The sequence below is a fragment of the Ipomoea triloba genome, chromosome 2 (assembly GCF_003576645.1).
Source record: "Ipomoea triloba cultivar NCNSP0323 chromosome 2, ASM357664v1".
NCBI lineage: Eukaryota > Viridiplantae > Streptophyta > Magnoliopsida > Solanales > Convolvulaceae > Ipomoea > Ipomoea triloba.
The window spans coordinates 3,654,317-3,677,144 of NC_044917.1; the positions used below are offsets into that span (position 1 = coordinate 3,654,317).

The 22,828-nt window shown below is 35.4% G+C and overlaps 4 protein-coding genes across 5 annotated transcripts; 3 read left to right on the top strand and 1 right to left on the bottom strand.

Moving 5' to 3' along the window:
• Positions 1–237: 237 nt before the first annotated feature.
• LOC116010401 (alpha-1,6-mannosyl-glycoprotein 2-beta-N-acetylglucosaminyltransferase) lies at positions 238–2,229 on the top strand. Its single transcript, XM_031249799.1, has one exon. It carries the CDS (start codon positions 701–703, stop codon positions 2,006–2,008), a length of 1,308 nt encoding a protein of 435 aa, XP_031105659.1. The 5' UTR covers positions 238–700; the 3' UTR covers positions 2,009–2,229.
• A 2,349-nt stretch (positions 2,230–4,578) lies between these two features.
• On the top strand, positions 4,579–7,894 carry LOC116011164 (putative protein FAR1-RELATED SEQUENCE 10). 2 transcript variants are annotated; one of them, XM_031250688.1, is made up of 4 exons: positions 4,579–4,744; positions 5,078–6,250; positions 6,343–6,786; positions 6,862–7,894. In XM_031250688.1, exons 2-4 carry the CDS (start codon positions 5,225–5,227, stop codon positions 7,471–7,473), a joined length of 2,082 nt encoding a protein of 693 aa, XP_031106548.1. In that variant the 5' UTR covers positions 4,579–4,744; positions 5,078–5,224; the 3' UTR covers positions 7,474–7,894. The 2 variants fall into 2 exon arrangements, with proteins under 2 accessions (XP_031106548.1, XP_031106547.1); XM_031250687.1 differs by having other exon boundaries at positions 5,101–6,250.
• A 3,679-nt stretch (positions 7,895–11,573) lies between these two features.
• Positions 11,574–12,464, bottom strand: LOC116010513 (histone H3.v1-like). The gene has a single exon (XM_031249950.1). It carries the CDS (start codon positions 12,401–12,403, stop codon positions 11,783–11,785), a length of 621 nt encoding a protein of 206 aa, XP_031105810.1. The 5' UTR covers positions 12,404–12,464; the 3' UTR covers positions 11,574–11,782.
• Positions 12,465–18,169: 5,705 nt separating this feature from the next.
• Positions 18,170–22,494, top strand: LOC116010267 (glucose-6-phosphate 1-dehydrogenase, chloroplastic-like). The gene is made up of 10 exons (XM_031249590.1): positions 18,170–18,594; positions 19,169–19,326; positions 19,409–19,503; positions 19,600–19,714; positions 20,070–20,275; positions 20,368–20,517; positions 20,604–20,724; positions 20,936–21,165; positions 21,282–21,482; positions 21,802–22,494. The coding sequence occupies exons 1-10, from the start codon at positions 18,345–18,347 to the stop codon at positions 22,049–22,051; spliced, it is 1,776 nt and encodes a 591-aa protein (XP_031105450.1). The 5' UTR covers positions 18,170–18,344; the 3' UTR covers positions 22,052–22,494.
• The last annotated feature ends 334 nt before the right edge of the window (positions 22,495–22,828 follow it).

Here is a 22,828-nt window from a genome sequence, read left to right on the forward strand (position 1 = left end):
TATATATATATTATAGGTTGCAAGTGGCTCAACGAGCCACGAACTTAGATTATTTGAGTTCGAACTCGATTCAATTATTAAACGAGTAGTTCGAATTTGACTGAGTTCGAACCGAGCTTTGACCGAGCGACTCGGCTCATTTATACCCTAATTCATAACAGTAAATACTTGATATTTTTTTAATTTGTATTTATAAAAAATTTTGGATTGGCACGGCACGTTAGTCACGCAACCACCTAGCGATCCTCGAAGCCTCCATTCCCATTTTTCACACCAAACTCACATGGAATAGTGCTCCAATAAATCTGTCTGCTTCTGCCTTCTCAACACCGCAAAATTCCTTCAAGTCTTTCCAACTTCTAGCATCCACTTCTCCATCTTTCTTCCACACATACGTACATTCCAAGTCTTCCCGAGAAATCCCAGCGAGGGTTTTTCATCCCTGGGTTTGGATAAGACTTGGTCAACGCCTCGTGGTTTTAAGGTTTTCTTGTAGTGGGTTTGGTGTCTTCTCTGGAGTTCAGCAGTGCAGATTTGCAGAGCCTCGGATTTCACTTCCTGGGTATGTAATACGTTTCAATTTCAACTATAAACGACGGTTACTGATGCGTTTTAGTGATTCCCAGTTACTGATTTGATCTATCTGCTCTGTTGAAAGATTGGGTAGCTAGGTTTATTGGGGAATGTTTTGATTTTTGAGATGGGGATGATGAAAGTGATGTCTTCATATAGAAAGGGTAGGATTAAAGACGCCGCCTTTCGTCGGTTGATTTCTTGGATGCTGCTGATTGTATTAGGGGTGTTATTGTTGTTAGTGCTTCTTAGGACCAACACAATTTCTGGGTTAATTACCAGCTATAGATATGAGGGTTTTGAAAGTTTTGAAATTGAGGATTTTAGTAGACCCCCGCCCACAAAAAAAGTGAAGTTGAAGTTGAAACTTCCTAAACAAAACAGGCTGTCTATCTCATTGGAGGTGAGAAACCAATTGCCTCCTAGGAACATGGATTTGTATCCTAGGTTGGCCAAGGATCATATTGTGATTGTTTTGTATGTTCATAACCGGCCTAAGTATCTACGGGTAGTAGTTGATAGCCTCTCCCGGGTTACAGGGATTAGTGAAACTCTGCTGATTGTTAGTCATGATGGGTACTTTGATGAGATGAATGAGATTGTGGAAGGGATCAGATTCTGCCAAGTGAAACAGATATTTTCTCCGTACTCTCCCCATATATTCAATGGTAGTTTTCCGGGTGTATCGCCCAGAGATTGTAAGGATAATGATGATCCGGCTGAGAAGCATTGTGAAGGGACCCCTGATCAGTATGGGAATCACCGGTCACCAAAGATTGTGTCTTTGAAGCATCATTGGTGGTGGATGATGAATACTGTATGGGATGGGCTAAGGGAGACTCGTAATCATGTAGGTCATATCCTCTTCATAGAGGAGGACCACTTCATTTTCCCAAATGCATATCGCAATTTGCAACTTCTTGCTGAACTGAAGCCCCGTAAGTGTCCGGATTGCTATGCTGCAAATTTGGCACCATCTGAAGTGAAGTCGAGGGGAGAGGGATGGGATAGCTTGATAGCAGAAAGGATGGGGAATGTGGGCTATGCCTTTAATCGAACTGTATGGAAGAAAATACATATGAAGGCAGCAAAATTTTGTGCATTTGATGATTATAACTGGGATATAACAATGTGGGCTACAGTTTACCCTTCATTTGGTACGCCTGTTTACACATTACGTGGGCCAAAGACAAGTGCTGTTCATTTTGGGAGATGCGGCTTGCATCAAGGGGCTGACAAAGTAGCTTGCATTGATAATGGTGCCGTGTCTATTGATCTTCTAGATGATGATAAGGTTACCAACATCAAATCAGATTGGGGAGTGCATGTTCACGAGCACCAATCAGGATATCAGGCTGGGTTCAAAGGTTGGGGAGGCTGGGGAGACAAGCGAGATCGTCAAATGTGTATGGACTTTGCTAAGATGTATGCTTGAGGATATGCCATTTACTTTCAGAATAGTGGCTTTTCAAGCTTCATTGTCATTGTTATAGAGGTTTGACTTATTACTCTGTATGAAACACCTGCAGATGTTACACGAATGTAAAACTTAGGGAAGATCTCATGGTACTTTTACATATATAAGCCATCCGCCATGGAAAATCAAAGTTGCTACAGTATTTTGACACAAATCCAGTTCTTTTTTTTAAACCTTCATTTTCTCAATTTCACTGAATGTCTGATTCAATTGTTTGCCTCTACCATGCTTGTTGACTTTCGTGTGCTTGGGCTTCCTTCATAAATTCTTCTGTGATGTAGAAGGCTAGAAATTGTGTACCTTTGCAGCTTTGCTTCAACATTGTTTCTCTTTCTCTTTCAGAAACTTGTCCTTGTTTTTTTGGGCGGGGATGGAATCTGAAGTTATATATGTATATATCATTTTAACCTGCATATGCAGAAGTGACAGGTTTTTGTTGACAAATTGAGAATGTAAGTTTGAAGTTGCTCTAGGTGGTTTTTGTCATAGTGACATACAGCTACTAATCAACTAGCCCAATGAATCTTTGAACAATCTATCATGAGTAAAATAAGAGAATATCGAATAGCACTTCATTTTTCAACATTGTGCAACAGGGCACAGGTGGGAAATAAACTGGTTATTGGTTAATATATGCTAAGGTAAAGGATAATGCCATTGAACTGTTATGCTATGATGAGTGCTTTGAGCCTTTGACACCCTAACAACTGATGCTCCGAGAAAAATAAGAAATTTCTATTTGTGGATTAGTTATAGTACTTTAGTATTTATCTGTCGTCTTTTTCTTAAATTCATTGGCTCTTGTTGATGCTTGCGAAAGTTAATATTTCACAGGTGATCCTTGTTGATTTCCGTTAAAACTTTGTTACAGCTCTTCTTTCCATATCTTCTATAACTATTTGTAGATGCTGCTGCTATTTCCTGCAGTGGTCATTCATCTCCTTCCCTCATGAACCTCGAGCTTCATGGCAGATTACACGACTAGGTGAAACCACTAATTCACTATCTCTTTCTTTTCGTCCTGATTTCCTTTTCATGCTTCTGTGTGGTTCGAGAGCATTGATGTCTTCCAGATTTGCCTGCTTGAATGAAATGAATTGCTTGATAGCTTATACACAGATCAGAGATGGTGGGGCTCTGATGGTTGCGGTCTTCTTGTTGATGGCAAGGCGCAACAAGCCAGATGATGATTGCGCGAGTATTTGATTGGTTTATGAGATATGCACTTTAATTTGGTGCCAACTCTTGATTTGACATAGATTCTGGTGCTAGGAGTTACTATTGTAGTAGGTCGATTGTGTGAGATCGTTTTACATGAGACGGTTTCAGACAAGTTTTGTCTTGGATGTGGTGTTACGAGTTTATATTGTTGTAGTTGGTTTTGTATGAGATCGTCTTACCTGAAATGATTTTAAACAATTTTTGTGAATAATTTGCATGGGAATAAGGGGTGTCAAAAGAAGCAAAGGAGAACTTGGTGTCCTTACTTTGATGTAGTAATTTCCCTTGACAATAATATTCTCTTTAATTCTTGATGTTATTATTGCATTGTGTTATATTTTGAACTAGTTTATCAAATAATCCTATTGGGAAAAGTCTAATTTCATCATGTAGTATATATAATACAAAAATATTATGCCCAAAGCTTAAGATTGTTGATAAAATTGTTCATTTTTCTTTACTTAAGATGAAAAGTCTCATTTTTCTTAAGATGAAAAGTACTCATAAAATTTGAGACGCAGATGTTCCAAACTTGAGCTATGCCACTTGTGCCCATATATTTACTCTAGGATGAATGGAGCTAAGTTGGTTGAAAAATTCACTAAAGAAAAAGAGTAGATAAATATATATTTTTTTTAATCAAGAGATATTTCGAATTAAATCATCTAACTATTCAAAATATACATTCTTCCCTAATAGATTAAGAAATTTGATTATTTTGACTTGATTATTAACCGAATATACGTTCCAGCTATTATGCACCAAAAACAACCATTTTATATAAGTATAAATTAGTTTGGTTAATTAAAGCATGTGCTCCATCTCAACTAAAAGCCTAAACTGATAGTTGGACTGCACATTTATATTTTTGTATTATATGCTCAACATGGTTATCTATTTATAAATATACTTATCTTTCACTTGACTTGCATATGAAACTGTAATTATACCCGAAGGATTAAAATTATCAAACTCCTTAGTCAGTTCATTTTGTAGGATAGACCTTATACAAAAATATATTATATGTTCATTTTTAACAGTTGTAATACAGAATTTATGAACATAAACACATTGTTAAATGAACTTGCAGTACATTAACAATAAATGTGTAAGTATATTATAAATGAACTTTAACATAATTCATCATAAACTCAGACGGGATTATGATATAATTTCCCAAAATTATAGGTGCCAGCTTGGGTCACAAAGGCCCAACTTCTTGTAGTAGATCTACCAGGAAGAAAGTTGTCCAACGTTGGCCAACAAATTACCTTATTTTAGTAGGGACCGAAGAGGTGAAGAAAACCGCAAAAAGTTAAAATAGTATGCTCGTAGCCTTTAGGAGACGAAGAAAATCAGATAAGACAAAATTTGAAGGTGAAGATTGAAGAACAGGCTGCTGCTGGTCGGAAGTTTTATCACAGCCACACTATCATCGTCGCTGTTGTCAAGATTTCCACTTTCCGACTCCCGGTATATACAATCACTTATTCGTTTCGTGTTTCGACTCAATAATTGAGTTCATCATTCCCCATTATTCAATCATCTTCCAAATTAGTGGCTGATTTGCTTATTCATCTTAGTAATTGAAATTGACTATCCTATGCAGCTATCAGTATTGCATTTCTTTTTCTAGAATTGGCTCAAAGGTTTTGCCTTTCTTTCTTTTTAAACCATTTAGGATAAACCCAATTTAGAAAGTTCTTAATTTTTAGATTATTTTTTAAATATTTATTGAATTATTCTCTTCATTGTGCTGTGGGTATCCGTTGTTATGCTGAGATTTCTAGTTTGTACTTGTCTTAGTTGTTGTTGAATCGTTTAATCAGACAGGGAAGTGGCAGTTGGAAGTGTTGAACTACTTGGGTGGTAATTACTAATAATTCATGCTTTGAGTCAAATGAGAATCAAATGAAAACTGTCACTTAGGTTGTGTATATTGCTTCCTTAATAATGGCTGCAAAGACATTGAATAACATTTGGATTCAAAGACAGCAGTGCCCTTGTGGAGATTGGAAGTGTTATGTTAAATGTGATGGGGATGATCAGGTGACAAGTGGTGCTCAAATGGCAAAGAGCGGGTTCGCATCCTTTGTGTCACAAGAAAACATCTGTACTCCATACGTTGGCCAGATATTTAAAAGTGACGATGAAGCTTATGAGTCTTATAGCAGCTTTGCAAGGAAGAATGGGTTTTCAATACGCAAAGCACGTTCGACTGAGAGCCAAAATTTGGGGGTTTATCGAAGGGATTTTGTGTGTTACAGGTCTGGGTTTAACCAGCCTAGGAAAAAGGCCAACGTGGAGCACCCTAGGGACAGAAAGTCTGTGCGGTGTGGATGCGATGCAAAACTCTACTTGACGAAGGAACTTGTTGATGGTGTAGCTCAATGGTATGTTTCTCAATTCAGTAATGTTCACAACCATGAATTGTTAGAAGATGATCAAGTACGGCTCCTTCCTGCCTATAGAAAAATTCAAGAGCCTGATCAAGAGCGTATTCTTTTACTGTCCAAAGCTGGGTTTCCGGTGAACAAGATTGTGAAGGTGTTGGAGTTAGAAAAGGGAGTTCGGCCTGGTCAGTTGCCTTTTATAGAAAAAGACGTAAGGAACTTTGTTAGGACGTGTAAGAAAACTGTTCAAGAAAATGATGCTCTGATCACAGAGAAAAGGGAAAATGACCTTTTTGACCTGCTCGAGTCTTGCAAGGCTGCGAAAGAGAGGGATGAGCAATTTGCTTACAAGTATACCACAGATGGAAATGGAAAAGTTGAAAATATTGCGTGGGTGTATGGGGATGCAGTTCGGGCAGCTGCAATCTTCGGTGATGTGGTAACATTTGACACCACATATCGCTCTATCACATATAATATGCTGCTCGGTGTGTGGTTTGCAATTGACAATCATGGGAAGGCAATTTTTCTTGGATGTGTTCTGCTGCAGGATGAGACATCACAGTCATTCTCTTGGGCTCTACAGGTTTGGACATATGACATGGAGATTTACGATATGTTTTGAATCTGTATACAATTATATATTTGGTTATGAGTCATTTTTTGTGTTTTTTGCAGTCTTTTATTCATTGTATGGAAGGAAGACAGCCGGAGACAATTGTCACTGATTTAGATTCTGAGCTCAGGGATGCTATAGCAAATGAGATGCCTAATACAAAGCATGTTATTTGTCTTTGGAAAATTCTCCCGAAATTGTCTAGTTGGTTCTCTACGCCACTTGGAGTGCAGTATGCAGAATTCAAATCTGAATTTGATATCATCAGCCAATTAGAAAACGTAGATGAATTTGAACATCAATGGAATCATCTGGTTGCTCGATATGGACTTGGATCAGATAAACACATTGCTCTGCTATTTGCTTACAGAATGTCCTGGCCAATTTCTTATATTCGTAATTTTTTCCTGGCCCATTCTATGACTCCCGAGTATTCAAAATTGGTTGAAACATTCTTGAAACATATCTTGAGTGAACAGTCAAATCTGCAGTTATTTTTTGAGCAGGTTAGTATGATCTTTATTTTCTACGTCTCTATATTTTTTGAGCAGGTTACCAAGTCCCCGTGATTTATTTTTCAGGTCAGTGTTTCCATCAGCTTTATGAACCATAGCAAGGAAAAGCTTCTTTATATGCCCATAAAAACCTGCATGCCTCTAGAAGAACATGCTAGGAGTATTCTAACACCATATGCTTTCAGTGCCATGCAACATGAGATCGTGCTCTCGATGCAGTATTCGGTTACAGAAATGCCTAATGGCTCATATCTCGTGAGACATTATAAGAAAATGGAAGGGGAGTGCTTTGTGATTTGGATTCCAGAGAATGAACAAGTTCACTGTTCTTGTAAGGAGTTTGAGCATTCTGGCATCTTATGCAGGCATTGCCTTCGTGTGCTTTTAATAAAGAACTACTTCCAGATTCCCGGAAAATATTTTCCCCGTAGGTGGCTGATGGAGAGCTCCTTAATTCCCTTTGGCGATTCGATCATTCAAACGAACACCGATGAATATTCTCAAGCCTTCCATGCTCTCACTGCAAGTATATTTTCGGAATCATTGATCTCTAAGGAGCGTGCTAGTTATGTTGACCGAGAACTCAGACAGCTTCTTGAACACGTACAAAGCATGCCTGTTGTTGAAGAAGTTACTTTGAGTTCGGTACCTAATAATGTCGGTGAAACTCAGGGTTGAAACATGGCACCCGTTGGTTAATGTATCTATACCGCGCACCTCTATTTTTTCTTTAGAGGAAAGAAATAGTTTTGTTTTGGTTATTAGCAAATACATGGCACTCTCAATGTGGAAAAACCACATAGAGGCCATTAATACAGATCTTAATATTCCTTCAGCAAGATTAGCTTTCTGGATGGTTATGTTTGTACTTTTTTTTAAAAAAAATAATTTTTACTTTTTGAGGTCACTAACAGCTTAGTAAGTGTATATGAACTTGTAAGTATCATGCCTTTTATTGAGATGAATTTTCATAGATGCCTTGAAGCGGTGATATCTGTATTTATTCCATTTGTTAAGCCACAGACTTATGTAATCACTTGAGAAGTGCCTTTTACTATTTGAGTTGATTTTAGTGCATAATAAATTTTTACATGTGAAATTGGGAGTATGATTTTCCATTCGTTGCTGACCTTACTAAACCTTTTGTGTATTAGACTTAAGGGAGAAGCAGCGAAAGAGTCTGTTTTGGAACACGGGAAACTCTAGTGACCGAGCAGGAGCTTGTTGGGGTAAGTTCACGCAAAACTTGCTCATGATTTAATCCATACGAATATTGTGAAAGTAATGTACTAATAGTTATCGAGATTCTAACATATCTGCTTTAGTTAGGGGTGGAAATGAGCCGAGTCAGCCTGGACTTTCGCTGAATAGGTCTATAGGTCTAGGCCTGGTATGTGATATTAGGGTCTGAGCCTATAAATGGGTTTTTTTTGGCTCGAAGCCTGAGCCTACCATGAACCTGGCCTGGCCACCATTTTTTGAATCAGATTAATCTTTGTCGAAACTAGGCCTGTTACTAGTCACTACCGATACTGACCTCCGAATGAAACCCAGGCAAGACGCTCTAGATTAGTCTCATTCTACAAGATGCAGATACTAATGCAGTTTGTTGAAAAATATTGGATACATGTCAAACCTAAACTCAACCGGCCGAATGTCCGGGAACATAACATAGTTGTCTTCATGAGATGCAGTGTAGTTTCTGTTTGTTAGTCGGTAGAGAGTATATAAACCGGTTGGTTTAAAGTTGATGGATATTTGCATAGAAGCAGAGCTAATTCTGTAGCAGGTACAAAGGAAATTGTTGGAGATTAGTTACACGAACAAGAAGTCATCTATGGCTTGTTTCTTGAAACGGTAATTATAATTCAAAACAGTCAAAGTGGGATGGATTCTTGGTTTAAGGTAACGAGGATTGAGTGTGGGCCAAGTCAATGAAGGAGTCGTTGGTCGGTTGTGAAAACTGGAAAATCATGCTTCCTATTTACTGTTTGATAATTGGATGGTTTGAACAGTTGCTGGTGGGTAGTCATTTTCTGCTAAGTTAGCTTCTCATGTTTGTATTGGGCAGTTGAGATGTCACTCTTCAAGTAGCTCTTGCCACGTGGAAATCTCACAATTTTTTTTTTGAGTGAGCGTAAATTATGCCTTGTGACTCTAGTCAGTAAAAGATCACAATGAAGTAAACCAGTGTAGGTTATCCATAGTTGATTTGCTCAAACTAAGGGAGCAAGGATTCCGACTCGTTACTTCGTGGACAATTTTGAATGAAATTGTGTTGTTTGGTTTTCATATATATATATATATATATATAATGCGCAGAATGTTGTTAAATTATTTGTTGAGGACTACATTTGAAGAAAAAAAAACCATTTAAGTCTACTAAATTTAGTATAATCTCTATAGGATATTAGGATGTTCCTTTAACACCAATAACTAGTTGTCATGATAGGAAATAGAAAGTAAATTACTCACATAAAAAACATTTATGGTTAATCAAATGTTGTTGATGTGGAGATGTAAAAACCATTGGCATATAATTTAACATAAAATTGACAAATTGGAGTAAACAATGAAAGACCAAAATTATTTGAAGTATAATATTAAGTGGAATTACCAATCCAATCTTTCTAGAGAGATAAGATTACCAGAAAACTGAAAAAGACAAGGGGGCAGGGGATCGGAAGAAATATCTCATAAAGTAAAAAGAGAACAGCTCATGTTTAATAAGCAACATCGCTGTTTAAGATTTTAACAGAATCATATATTCTGATTTGCAAATATTGGGGGTTGATATCATATGTTATCATTATCTTAGTATAACAACATACACACAAACATTGGTATGTAGAAACAAATTATGCATATCCAATAACTAACATTTATGAGATCGAGTTACCATTCACGATTTCTTATCTGAGCTAAAATCTCAATTCAATACAAAAAGAATTTGATCTTCCACAATTATATTCAATAGAAATAATACTTACATGGGAACAATTAACCTCATCCAAATTGGTTAGACTGGTCACTTGGTAACTATAAAATTACAAGCTCGATTCTTAGCGAGAGCGACCTATTGGTATTAGGCTCCTTGGTTTGAGATGAGTTGGTCAGTTATGAGCAATATAATCAAATTTTCATTATAATATATCTTTTGTCGGTTAGGGTTACAATGTAGGTTTATCTAGTGGTCGTAAAATTACAATATTTTTCGATTAGGAGTGTAAGAAGTCCGAGTCAAGTCTTTGTTATATGGTTCGGGAGAGAATTGAACACTGCAGGGAGGTGTTTAACTACTAAGTCTTCGACAACGTGTGAACATAAAACGTAGAATTTTCTTGTCTGTCATATTGTGAAAGACTTCGAATATTCAAAGTCAAGGTTGGCTACTTCTTTCCACCTTCCTTTCAATCAATACAACGTAAAATAAAACTACGTAAATACATGGTTGCCTACAGGCCAGGTTGAAAAAGGTGGTGAATGTTTTGCAATTAATTAGATATAATGTATATACGCATATGGATGGTGGATCGTCCACGTCATCTATGTGTATATATGTTGTTTTTCATTATTGCCTTAACTCAATCTTAAGCCTCATCTTTGCACATTATTATTATTATTATGCTTCAATCAACCAACCCTTCAAATTTTCATTTCCAAATCTCCATTATTCACATCAAATCTTTCCTTAACAAACCAGCTTTATCCTTCTTTTTTTTTCCCCTCTCGGAAAAACAATTAAATACAAGAAGGAATAAAAAATAACCAAATATGCGATTCAGCCTAAGAATTAATTGTTCTAGCTAAGGTATGAGCCATAGATTCGCTGATCTATGAACAAAATGAAAGGATACCGAATCAAAGTGCTTGCTAATAAAGATCAATAGGTAGAGATAATAATTCCAGCATAAGATAAGTCCCGATTTGGAGAGTTAATAAAATGATAAACATTGGGGCAATCCATTTTCACTCGAACATTTTTCCAATCTTCGTTCTTCATCCAAAATAAAACTTCTTTCACGGCCAAAGCTTCGGCTGTATGCGGATCATCATTTGGTGATGCACCCAAAAATGTTGTAATTCTTTATTCTTTAATTTGTTCATCACCATTTGATAAGTTAAATTTATGAATTTATTAAAAACAATTTATATTTAATGACCTGAAATGATTGATGACATCCTGAGTTAACTTTTTTATTAAAAAAAAAATTTGCTTAGTAATTAAAGACAAGAGAGGAGACTCTCTACTTAGTGATGCTTCTATGTAGTGGATAACGATGTGCATCACACATCAATCAATTTATACAAAATTTTATAGTGTGTGTGTATAGTGTGTATATATATATATATATAGAGTTGACATTTAAATTTCTTCTAAAGTCGAACTATTATGGATTAATAATTAAATGGCGTAGTCATATAGGTATTTGTGATTCTTCGTATTGGTCCCTATCAGTGTTTAGTTAAGATTTTGAAGGTTTCATGAAATTCATATATATCCTTTTGGTGAGTTAATAAAATTGAGATTAATATTAAAGTTTCTATGTTTACTATGAACAATCTTGAACAAGAGGTGTGAGTTCCATTTTGTTTCTTCTTTGAGCAATGGATTGTGCTAATTCTTCTAAAGTCTGCTAATTGTTTGAGCAAACAAGGTAACATTATCGAGGGCAATCTAATCAAGTTTATTGAGTTTATAGATTCTTATTTTTTATAATTTGAGTATGTCAATTATAGGTACCCTTCGCCGGGCCTAAAGACATTTTTGGACCAAATTTATTTTAAAAAATCTTTCATTGATTCCTTCGAAAAAGGGGAAGTAGTTGTAGAAAGAAGGAAACAGGGGAAAAAAATAGCTAGAACAGGAATACTAATAAATACATGCCTAATTCTTAATCATCATATCCTATTGGCTAAACAAGCTTAACTCCCTTATCTATCCACTCGATCAACAACATCATCATCATCATCTAATTCTTAAAAATTACTTCCTCATGATGTCTTGTTTCATCCTCTTTATGAATTCATCGCATTTCTTCTTCAGCTCATCATCATCATCATCATCACAACCAACCTCATTTTCTTCTTCTTCTTCTTCTTCATGATGGTGATTATCACTGTAAATCTCCACTATTTCATCATCTCCCTTCTTCCTTTCTTCTTCTTCTTCTTGATGATGAGGAATGGAAATTACCCTTTCATGAGTTCCATCTCCCTTTTTCCTTTCCACTTCTTCTTCTTCTTCTTCTTCTTCTTCTTCTGCTGTTGGTGCTGCGATTTTTACTTCCATAACTATAGGATTGTCGGCGGGTTTTTCCCGGCGGCTTTCACGGCTGCGGGGCGGCGGGGCGATCACTCCGGAATTGGTTATGATGAAAACGAGAATCCCATTGCAGAGGAGGAAGACGATGTTCCTGTCGGAGCTGTAGCGGAAGAGGTGGTTGACTGAGAAGGAGTAGGAGGAGAATTCGTCGGCGGAGTGGAGGAGGAGAGGCAGAATCAGGGAAGAGTACTGGGAGATTACGAAGGAGAAGAGGGAAACTGAGACCACAACCTTAAAAGTCGCACTCAGGAAGTTGAAGTGATGAGGATTTGCGCTATCCATGTCTTGATCGGAGAGATTGAAGCCCAGAAAATGATGGGGGAAAAAATGGAGATTTTGAAAGGTGTGGTTTGGAGCGTGGAGAGACGGAGTGGTTTATATAGTGTTGAGGCGTCCACTCCCTGGCGTGACGAAAGGGGTTGACACATGATTTCCCCGAAATGCCCTTGCTCCGCGGGGGGGGGGGGTGTGGGGGTTAATTTGTGGCTGCCTACAATTATTCAGTCCCTACTAGTCTACTACCTATAGTAACTAAGGGGCACACAGATGATTTTCCCAAATTACCCTTACTCAATTAGTTGGTTTGGATCAATCAGGAAATAACGGAGCTCTAAGATTGAAGAATCAACTCTTATTTAGTTTCGAATGAAGTAACCAAGGGACAAACAAATGATTTTTTCAAACTACCCTCGCTCAACTTGAAAGTTTGGGATAGCAAATAAACGGACTAGTAATGTAACTGTAAAGTTCAAGTAATCGATGAATAATATATTGCAATTATACGATTGAAGAACCAACTTTTATTTAGCTCTAGATGAAGTAATATAAGGGGCAAGCAAATGATTTTCCCAGACTACGTACTATATATATACCCTTGCTCAACTAGATAGTTTGAGATAGTAAATAAATAGACTAGTAATGTAACTGTAAAATTAAAAGATCGATTCTTATTTAGTTCCTAAAGTGCTCGAGGGACAGACATATGATTTCCCAAACTACCCTTGTTCAATTCGACAATTCAAAATAGTCAACAAATGAACTGGTAATGTAAGTGTGAAGTTTAAGATAGTTAATGAAAAATGCAACTATAAGATTGAAAGATCAACTTTTATTTAGTTCCTAAAGTAATAACCAAGGGACTAACATATGAATTCTCCAAACTATCATTGCTTAACCCGACAATTTGAATTTACTCAATAAATAGACAACTAATATAATTTGTAAAGTTGTAAGATCGATTATTATATGTGTATGCCATGTAAAAAACTTTAGAGTCAAATCTGAACGAAATTCAAAAGAATTTTACAATGATAAAAATATAATATGATGCCTACAAAACAAAAACATACCCTGGTTATCCCTGAAGTAACGAAGGGGCAGACATGATTTGTATGAACTACCCTTGCTCAACAAGTTTTGGACACGTGGCCTTTGGATAGTAATGTAGTATAGGACTTGGTAAGCCAAATTGCCAAGTCAATGGTCCAACCAAGAGGTTTCAATACAAGTACTACAGTAATTATTTGTATGGACCATATTCAGTTTGAAAATTACAGTTTTTGATAAGGCATGATTTAGATGTAATTTTCCTTGTATAATTGACAAGTAACTTGTATTAATTTGACAAAGAGCTAACCTTATTTTAACAACAATAATAATATGTACTGTAGTACTGGATATATACAACTACACAAACATATCTACATTAGCTGTTTTATAGGTTTATCAACACTAACTAATTTATATGTATTGATACCTACTACTTTCTATATTTACGTCTCTTGGTGGTGGGTAATATTCATAGTACTATTTGATTTTACTTTATTTCTTATGAGTAACTTGTTGGAGTCGTAGGTTATGCGTTCATCTTATTTGTGCGATTAATTAGTTGAGATTTAGTGATTTGGCTCCTAATTAAGTTGAATAGACAAATTTTCTAATATCTAGAGTTCGAACTTCATATAGACAAAAAATAATAATATTACCTGCATAAAAAAATGATACATACTGAGTAATGTACGTTTCTAGCGTGCTTCATATAGTTCATAATGCGTTATTAATATCAGAAAGTAAAGTAAGAAGCATATAGTATATTCTATACTCATCAACTGTTATATATATTCCCATTTATTGAAAACTAGACTACAAATTAGGTCATTGTCACCTATTAGTATGATTAGGACTTAGGAGGCCCTATACTTTGAAAAGGATGCTCTCAAGACCACTAATGATGTAACTTTGATATTTTTGAAACATTTAGCCATTTAGGCATTTAACAAACCTAACATTAAACATGCGGAAAATATTTAGATTATTGACTACTCGAAAACTAAGAATTTCGGTCACAAATAGGTGTTTCTGTCATTTTTTACATCTGTAATCATCGGGTAAAGTAGTTGAAATTTCTAACCACTTTTCTGGTGGTCGAGTTTTTATTTTTATTTTTTTCACGCAAGGTGCATGCATAAACCTTACTTTTCCAATAACTTTTTTGAGTGGTCAGAATATCGCGTTTTACAACCGTGAAAGTATAATGACATGACTCATGAGGTATAGATAAAATTAAATGGCGTGAATATGGACTACTTTAAAACCCATGAGAGTGTATTTTTTTTAATTTTTTTTTTTGGTGTAACCCAGGGTCTCCACCGTCGAACACAATGGCTAACCCCTCGCTGGATTGTAGGCACCTCAATTGGGTGGGACAGCTGGCCTGGAGATTTAACCCATGAGAGTGTATTTTGCTACTCTTGAAATCTTACAAGCACAAAAAGAATTAGTCTAAAAAAGAAAATACAATGGCACATTAACACTTGCTATAAATTACATTAAATGATACAAATATTGATTAAAAAATTAATAGATGATACAAATATTGCAATATCCAATAAAAATAGCTTTTTCGGTCCATCCCATCTTAAAAATTGTAGATTGATAAAAACTTGGTGTACTACTAATGGATTAAAAGTAAGTCAACTGCTAGGGTTTTATATTAGCAGCAGTAATAAAACAAGATGCATTTTAGTAATAGTTGCTAGCTGGAATAAATACAGATGATTATTATTATTATTATTATTATTATTATTAAAAATCCTAACAACCAGTTGAAATTTTGAATTTTTGCTTTATTTTTTTTATTTTTCATATAATAATAGTAATAATAATAATTATTATTACAATTATTTATTTTGTCGTGAGTGCGAGCTGGTGGGTGGTGAGTTTAAGGGATTACAGACATATCCGAATGTAAGACGATTACTGTTGATTTTTTGTAAGACAGATTAGTGACAACTAAAGTTTAATTTATTTATAATTATAATTATTATATACATTAAAGTTCTGTTTTACCATTTAATTAGCTGTCGTCTGTCGGGAGTGGGAATACGACTTGGTCAAATAATTTGAGCGAGTCAATTTTCACTAATAATGACGTCATCCTATTCTGTTCATATTGCGAAATAAATGCGTCACAGTACCCCCGTTTTTGAGTAATATTTAATCCAATATTCGAATTTCAAAAAATTAAGAGAAACGTTTAAAAGACAATGAAAAATGAAAATGTCTTTGGAATTTAAAAATAAAATAAAATAAACAACAAAAAATAAAAGGAAACTAAAATAGAAAAAAGTGAAATGATTTTTTTTAGGGAAATTGCATTTTCCGTACCTAAGTTATAAGATAATTGTAGAATTCGTCTCTAAGTGTTGGTCGTATTCACACCCCTAAACTATGATTGGTGTTGCACTTTTCATCATTTTATTAACTTTTTGTGCTCAATTTTCGTCTATAAGGCCTTCTCCAATAGATAAAATTTTGGTGTAGTTTTTGAGGAGATTTTGTAAGTGTGATTAGGAAAGAGAAAATGAGGGCGGAAGAAAAAAAGAAAAGGAAAAAAAATAAAAAACAAAAGCTGAAAAAAACAAATAAAAAAACTAAAAAGTACTACCTCCGTCCCAAAATGGTTGTCTGGTTCGTTTAACGAGGCTTGACTGGTAAAGAAAATAATAAAATTTATTAAGTTTAACATTAATATATAAAATTTATATATTTAGAAACTACATTAAAAGTACTATTAAACACAAAAAATTAAATTTAAAAATAATTAAAAATTATTAAAGAAAATAAGCAAAGAAGGAAGAGTTGGTTTGACCAATGAATAGTAAATAGGACATGTAATATGGGACAGAGGGAGTAATAATTTTACGAGCCCGCCTGGGCGCGAATCTGCTCCTCACGAAGTTATTATGCCAAAAGGTGGGCCCCACTTGGGCTGACAAAATTTGGAATTTGCAGGAGGAAAATCCACGTTTATTTACATCTTCCCATTTGTTTGAAAAACACACTTGTCACTTTTTTTTTCCTTAATTTGTGTCCAAAATGGCTAATGGGATTGGCCTAAGTGTTGGGATGATGCATTTGATTAATATGTACCACCTAAATAAGTAGCAATCAAATGACATTTTATTCAAGTATTTAGAGTAGTGAGTCGCTCTAACACTGTCTTAAACAGAGCTCTAATAGTTTTAAAATCCCCTTGAAATGATTTTTAAGTTTCAATATTTTGATGTAGGATATATAACTATATTAATTATTATAAGATGTTTAGAAAACACATTTTCAAACTATTTTTTTTATTTACTTATAAAGTAGTTCATCTTAGTTGGTGACGGGTGGGGGAAAAGATTGTTTGAATTGATGCGTTATTTTAACTTGTTCTTTGTCCTTTTTATATGGCCAAAATTGACAACTACATAAAAAGGTCACTGTACTCATCTTTGCAAATCTTAGGTCTTATTTGATTGCATCACATTTTTGTCATTATAGAATAATGATCGTAAAAATATACGGAGTATTAGATATGAACAAAATAATAACTATTAAAACTAAAAATAAAAATTAAAGGAAATCTGCGCTATACCTAGGAGCATTCAAAATGACAAAAATGTTGAATTGGGGTATTTTTGTCGAACCTAAAACCATGTATGAAAAAGAAAAAAGAAAAAAAAAAAGAAAAAGTGTGAGGGGTGGTGAGCCTGATGCTTGGCACGCAAGCTGCATGTAACAAACTCTTTCTTTTTCTTTTCTTTTTTCTTTTTCCTCCTCCCCTAACAAAAAACCGATTCTAGTAAGGAAATTCTTATAAATTCTTTCCTCTCTACTCTCTTATCCTTATATAAGTGATGTTATGTTTGTAGGTGGTTAGTTATGTGAACAAAAATATAAGAAAAATGGACAAATAGATACATTGAACTTTACTAAAAAATACAATTAAACATTTGAACTTTTTAAAAGTGTAATTAAACACTCAAAATTTTTAAAATGAGTCAAATAAGTTCGATTTACAGATAAAATTATCGTCGTTGACTATCATTGACTGGCGCTAACCACTATTCATGACCATTAAAAACTAAAAAACAACTTCCAGTGACCTTTTTCACTGGAGAAGACGATCGATATAGTTGAGAAGACAACCAGAGGTTGCCTTCTCCAATGAATGGAGAAGCCAACCAGTCATTCATCTTCTCCAATGGAGAATGAAGACGACTGGACCGGTGGCTGGTCGCCTTCTCCATTATAGAAGACGATCGCTCGGTTGTCTTCTTATGGGGAGAAGGTCACCTAATTTGTTTTTTCAAGTTTTAGGATCACGCGGAATTAGTATCGGAAATGTTGTTGGAATTTTAATTATGGATTATTTCAAGTGGATGACTAGCTATTGAGGTTAGATGCACAAAAATGACAAATTTGAGTGTTTAATTATACTTTTTAAAAGTTTAATAACTTAATTATACTTTTGAGTAAAGTTCGATGGTCTATTTAATTTTTTTTTTAATATAATGGAAGTTGTAATGTTGTGGTTAGTTATGGTTATTTAATTTGAAGTTAAAATGATAAAATGGCGGCCAATTATGGTGCTTTGGCCGGATATAGTATGATAGTAATGTCTATCCACAAATTGAAAGAGGGGGGAAAATCTTGACCTCACATAAAATATCACCATTTCAAAGGGCCCCGCCACAATCTTACTCTTCCTCTACTCGCTTTCCTCTAACACTTGTTAACTCAACTCTTAATCGCTATTAATTCTTTCATGTTGTATGTATCCAATTCCAATAGATTATAAAATCCATAACCATTCCAAATTAACACCTTTTTTTTTCACGTTAATTCTTCTGTTAAAACCCCCAAAAAGCTTCGCGCGGAGCTAGCTAGCTGTTTCTGGATGAACTGCATGGCTAGGCTGTTGCAATTTAGCCCTTCTTCTTCCTCTTCTTCTGCTGCGATGATCTCACACTCCGTATTTCACCGCGACACGTTTTGTTATTCCAGGAGAAAGTTCGCTGTTTCGCCGCGCAGAATCCATTCCTTGAATTGGGTCTCGGGAATTTGTGGTCAAATCGAAACAAGGAAGAAGCATTTTGAGATCATGTCCTCCAATGGCTACTCTCTCAATGCCGTGTCTCTGCAGGATGGTCGGCTTTGTTTCCTTCCTTGCACTCTTTACACCTATCATTATCTTCTCGCGTTTTTGTTATTTTGCTTTACTTTTTTTGCTCAAATTGGGTATCGTTCAATTGGTTTTATTTTATATAGCTTTATTTGATTGGGAAAGTCCCTCCCATCTTTGATTTATGATTTACATTTACTGAGTAGTATTTAAACATTTATTTATCAGCTTTCACTAGCATTTGAAAAACTCCTGGTACTGGAATTGGATATTGGTACTGTTTGGGTAGTTCTGTTGCATTGTCAATCTTTAAAAAGTGGCTGACTGACATTCGCTTTTTAAAAAAATTCTTGATGATTTTGTAAGAATTGAAGCACGTGCTCCATCTCAACTAAAAGCATACTCACCCTCTCACCTGTGCGGAACCATGACCTTTGGCATGAAGTTGTCTCTGATACCAATTGAAACATGTGTTCCATCTCAACTAAAAGCCTAAGCTAATAGTTGGATTGCACATCATGTTTATATATTATATGCTCAACAATAAGCTCCAAAAATTTTGAAAAAGAATGTCTGATGTTTGTCTGTGTTTGAAAAAGGCTCAACTGCAATGTTGCCAGAAGAATTTCCTTTATTTGAGTTAGCAAAAGAGGAGTCCATGCTCAGCATAACTGTTGTTGGAGCTTCCGGGGACCTTGCGAAGAAGAAAATCTTTCCAGCTTTGTTTGCACTTTTTTATGAAGATTGTCTTCCAGAGGTCAAATCTTTAGTTTTCTCCCGTTATACTATATACATTGGAGGCTCCAGCTACAGCTACTTATACTGCTTTTACTCTGCAGAATTTTGTTGTCTTTGGTTATGCTCGGACTAAAATGAATGATGAGGAACTACGGGACATGATCAGTACAACTTTAACTTGCAGAATTGATAAGAGGTCTGTTATCTTTTGAATTTGTTATTGACATTAAACATTGTAATACTTTCACAGTTAAAGAATTGTTGATTTGGTCCATTTGATGAGAGCATGCAGGGAGAATTGTGATGCCAAGATGGAACAGTTTCTGAAAAGATGCTTTTATCACTCCGGTCAATACAGTTCCGAGGATCATTTTGCAGAATTGGACAGAAAACTAAAAGAAAAGGAGGTGATCCTTATGCTAAAATCTGTTCAACTCTAGAAAATTCTAGTACATTTTTTATTGGCAAAAGAAGTCTAGGAAGACATGGAACTAAAAATTATTTGATTAATAATCTACATTGCACTATCATTTCTATGAAGAAGGAAATGTAGAGCCAAAGATAATTTTGAAATTTTGCTTAGTGAAGCTGCACCAAATGTATTTTGAATTTTGATGCAATTTTCTATACTCTGATCTAGGAGGTAGTTAGATATCAACAACCACCTCTAAAATCTGATAAAAACCAGTTTTCTCTTTTTATCTTGCTTTTCTATGTTTAGTGCATTATAAAGAGTTCCTAACAATACAATTTTCTGTTTAGGGTGGTAGAGTATCTAACAGGTTGTTTTACTTGTCAATACCTCCAAATATATTTGTGGATGTGGTGAAATGTGCTAGTGGTAAAGCGTCTTCAACAAGTGGTTGGACAAGGGTCATTGTTGAAAAACCATTTGGACGTGATTCTGAATCATCAAGAGAGTTGACAAGATGTCTAATGAAGTATTTAACTGAAGAGCAAATATTCCGGTATATTCAGTCCAACTTTTTGTTTTATTGGGAAATTTAGTGATAATGGGAAAGCTTGACTTTGTCTTTCTTTCTATTTTTTTTTCATTAAGAATCGACCATTACTTGGGAAAGGAGCTTGTTGAGAATCTCTCAGTTCTTCGTTTCTCAAATCTTGTTTTCGAGCCTCTGTGGTCCAGAAATTACATTCGCAATGTGCAGTTTATATTCTCTGAAGATTTTGGTACTGAGGGACGAGGAGGGTGAGGCTCGTCTGGCTACTACTACAACTTGAATATAATAGTTAAGTTTTGAGTTTACAATCCAGCACTCACTCCCTTGTTTACAGATACTTTGATAATTACGGGATCATCCGAGATATTATGCAAAATCATTTGCTTCAAATATTAGCATTGTTTGCAATGGAAACACCTGTCAGCTTGGATGCTGAAGATGTCCGAAATGAAAAGGTTTTCAATAGCATACAAATCATTCTGTTTATTCATGTATTCCTTGTTCGTACTTTTACCATATACGTCGTCCTCGTACATATTCTACCTCTCGTGTTATCCATCCCTTTGTAATGAATGACTATAGAGTTGTGATGTTCTGATCCTAGATGGCTTGGTTTTGGGAAAAAAAGAAATTATTGTAACTTAATGATTACCCTAATTGATTCAGGTGAAAGTTTTAAGGTCAATGAGGCCATTGCAGCTTGAAGATATGGTTATAGGCCAGTATAAAGGCCACAGCAAGGGTCTTAAGTCCCATCCAGGATATACCGATGATCCAACTGTGCCCAAGGACAGTATTACTCCAACCTTTGCTGCTTTAGCACTCTTTATTAACAATGCCCGCTGGGATGGGGTTCCTTTCCTTATGAAAGCGGGGAAAGCTCTGCACACTAAGCGGTATGTGGATTGCCGTATTCGTAACATTGATTTTTCCAAATTTTTGTCTTATTGAGGGTTCCAATGTCAAATTGTCAATAACAATTGACCTGTGTTCTTGTTTTATGGAAATCCAGAGCAGAGATCAGGGTTCAGTTCAGACACGTTCCTGGCAATTTGTACAAAAATAACTTTGGAACTGATATGGACAAAGCAACAAATGAGCTAGTGCTTCGCTTACAACCAGATGAAGCCATATACTTGAAAGTCAACAACAAGATTCCTGGTCTCGGGATGAGACTTGACCGCAGTGACCTTAATCTGCTTTACAGAGCGAAGTAAGATTTTTCATTCAACATTGCAGTATCCCCAAAATTCAGCATACATCTGCATATGGTACCTTAATTTATGAATAGAACTAGATATGATAATAGTTTATATAAGAATGTTCTTGGTCTTTTTTTAAGGTTCCATAGTTGATCACGAAGTGGTGTTTATCTATACAAAAATGAGTGTAGTGGAGTGCAACTTTGCAATAACAGTGATAAAAGAATAACTGGGAAATTCCCTTCAGATTGCACAACACAAGCATGTCTGCATTGGTTTCTCTAATCTTCGAAAGTGGTTTACTTCATTGTCTTGATTTCTTTTGCCAAGGTATCCAACCGAAATACCAGATGCTTATGAGCGGCTCCTCTTGGACGCAATAGAAGGAGAACGAAGGTTGTTCATTAGAAGCGATGAGCTTGATGCTGCGTGGGCGTTGTTTACACCTCTTTTGAAAGAGCTGGAAGAGAAGAAGATTGCACCAGAGCTGTATCCATATGGAAGTAGGGGCCCTGTTGGAGCACATTACCTTGCTGCCAAGCATAATGTCCGGTGGGGAGATCTTTCTGGTGAAGATTGATTATATTATATGAGCTGCTGTTCTTTAGCCTCTCCCTCTCGAGTTTGGCTGCCACTCGAAGTACACCTATGCCTTCTCTCACTTACTTTCTGGAGTTTCGGCTGTCACTCAAAGCATAGTCACTTGTTACAACTTTCTGGGTTGTAACAGACTTTTGTTTCCAATATGACTTCTGTTGTGGCCTCTTTGGATGCCCAGGAAGAATGATGTTCAGGCAGTTCTTCCCCCACAAAATTGATTATAGGCTGTACAGTGGGTGGGAAAGAATCAATAAATTGTTGTTGGTACAAGCAAAACCAATAAATTTGTGATCCTGTTATATGAAATCTGTATGATTGGAAGATTTGGTATTTAGACTTGTCCTTGAAGAGCAACGTAACTTGAATACAACTGTATGATTCCTTTCAACTGTAATATGAAAAATCGCAGATTTTCCATTGGAATCAAATTTTATTGACTTGTATGAACGTGATGATAATTAAAACATAAAGTAATAAAAATATAATAACAAGTTGTTAAATTTTTTTTAAAAAATAAACTTATTAATTTATAACTAAAAATAGTAAAAAGTTAACTAGAAAATTTTAAAAATAACTACACACTAGTGCATATTTTACTATTACTGTATAATATATATTAGTGATCATATAAGAACCACATCTTTATGAATACATGAGAACCAATATGGTGCATTAAAAAAAACATATATGCAGATTTTATCTCCTTATAATAACCTTATATATGATGCGAGTGTACTCTTATTACATGTCTAGATTT

Bases quoted from the DNA above. Each gene is read 5' to 3' on its own strand.
- LOC116010513 (XM_031249950.1), bottom strand. From the start codon at position 12,403: ATGGATAGCGCAAATCCTCATCACTTCAACTTCCTGAGTGCGACTTTT.
- LOC116010267 (XM_031249590.1), top strand. From the start codon at position 18,345: ATGAACTGCATGGCTAGGCTGTTGCAATTTAGCCCTTCTTCTTCCTCT. The intron at 19,327-19,408 runs GTCAAATCTTTA...TTTACTCTGCAG, and splicing joins ATGAAGATTGTCTTCCAGAG to AATTTTGTTGTCTTTGGTTA. The intron at 20,518-20,603 runs GTGAGGCTCGTC...CCTTGTTTACAG, and splicing joins GGTACTGAGGGACGAGGAGG to ATACTTTGATAATTACGGGA.
- LOC116010401 (XM_031249799.1), top strand. From the start codon at position 701: ATGGGGATGATGAAAGTGATGTCTTCATATAGAAAGGGTAGGATTAAA.
- LOC116011164 (XM_031250688.1), top strand. From the start codon at position 5,225: ATGGCTGCAAAGACATTGAATAACATTTGGATTCAAAGACAGCAGTGC. The intron at 6,251-6,342 runs GTTTGGACATAT...TGTTTTTTGCAG, and splicing joins CATTCTCTTGGGCTCTACAG to TCTTTTATTCATTGTATGGA. The intron at 6,787-6,861 runs GTTAGTATGATC...TTTATTTTTCAG, and splicing joins TGCAGTTATTTTTTGAGCAG to GTCAGTGTTTCCATCAGCTT.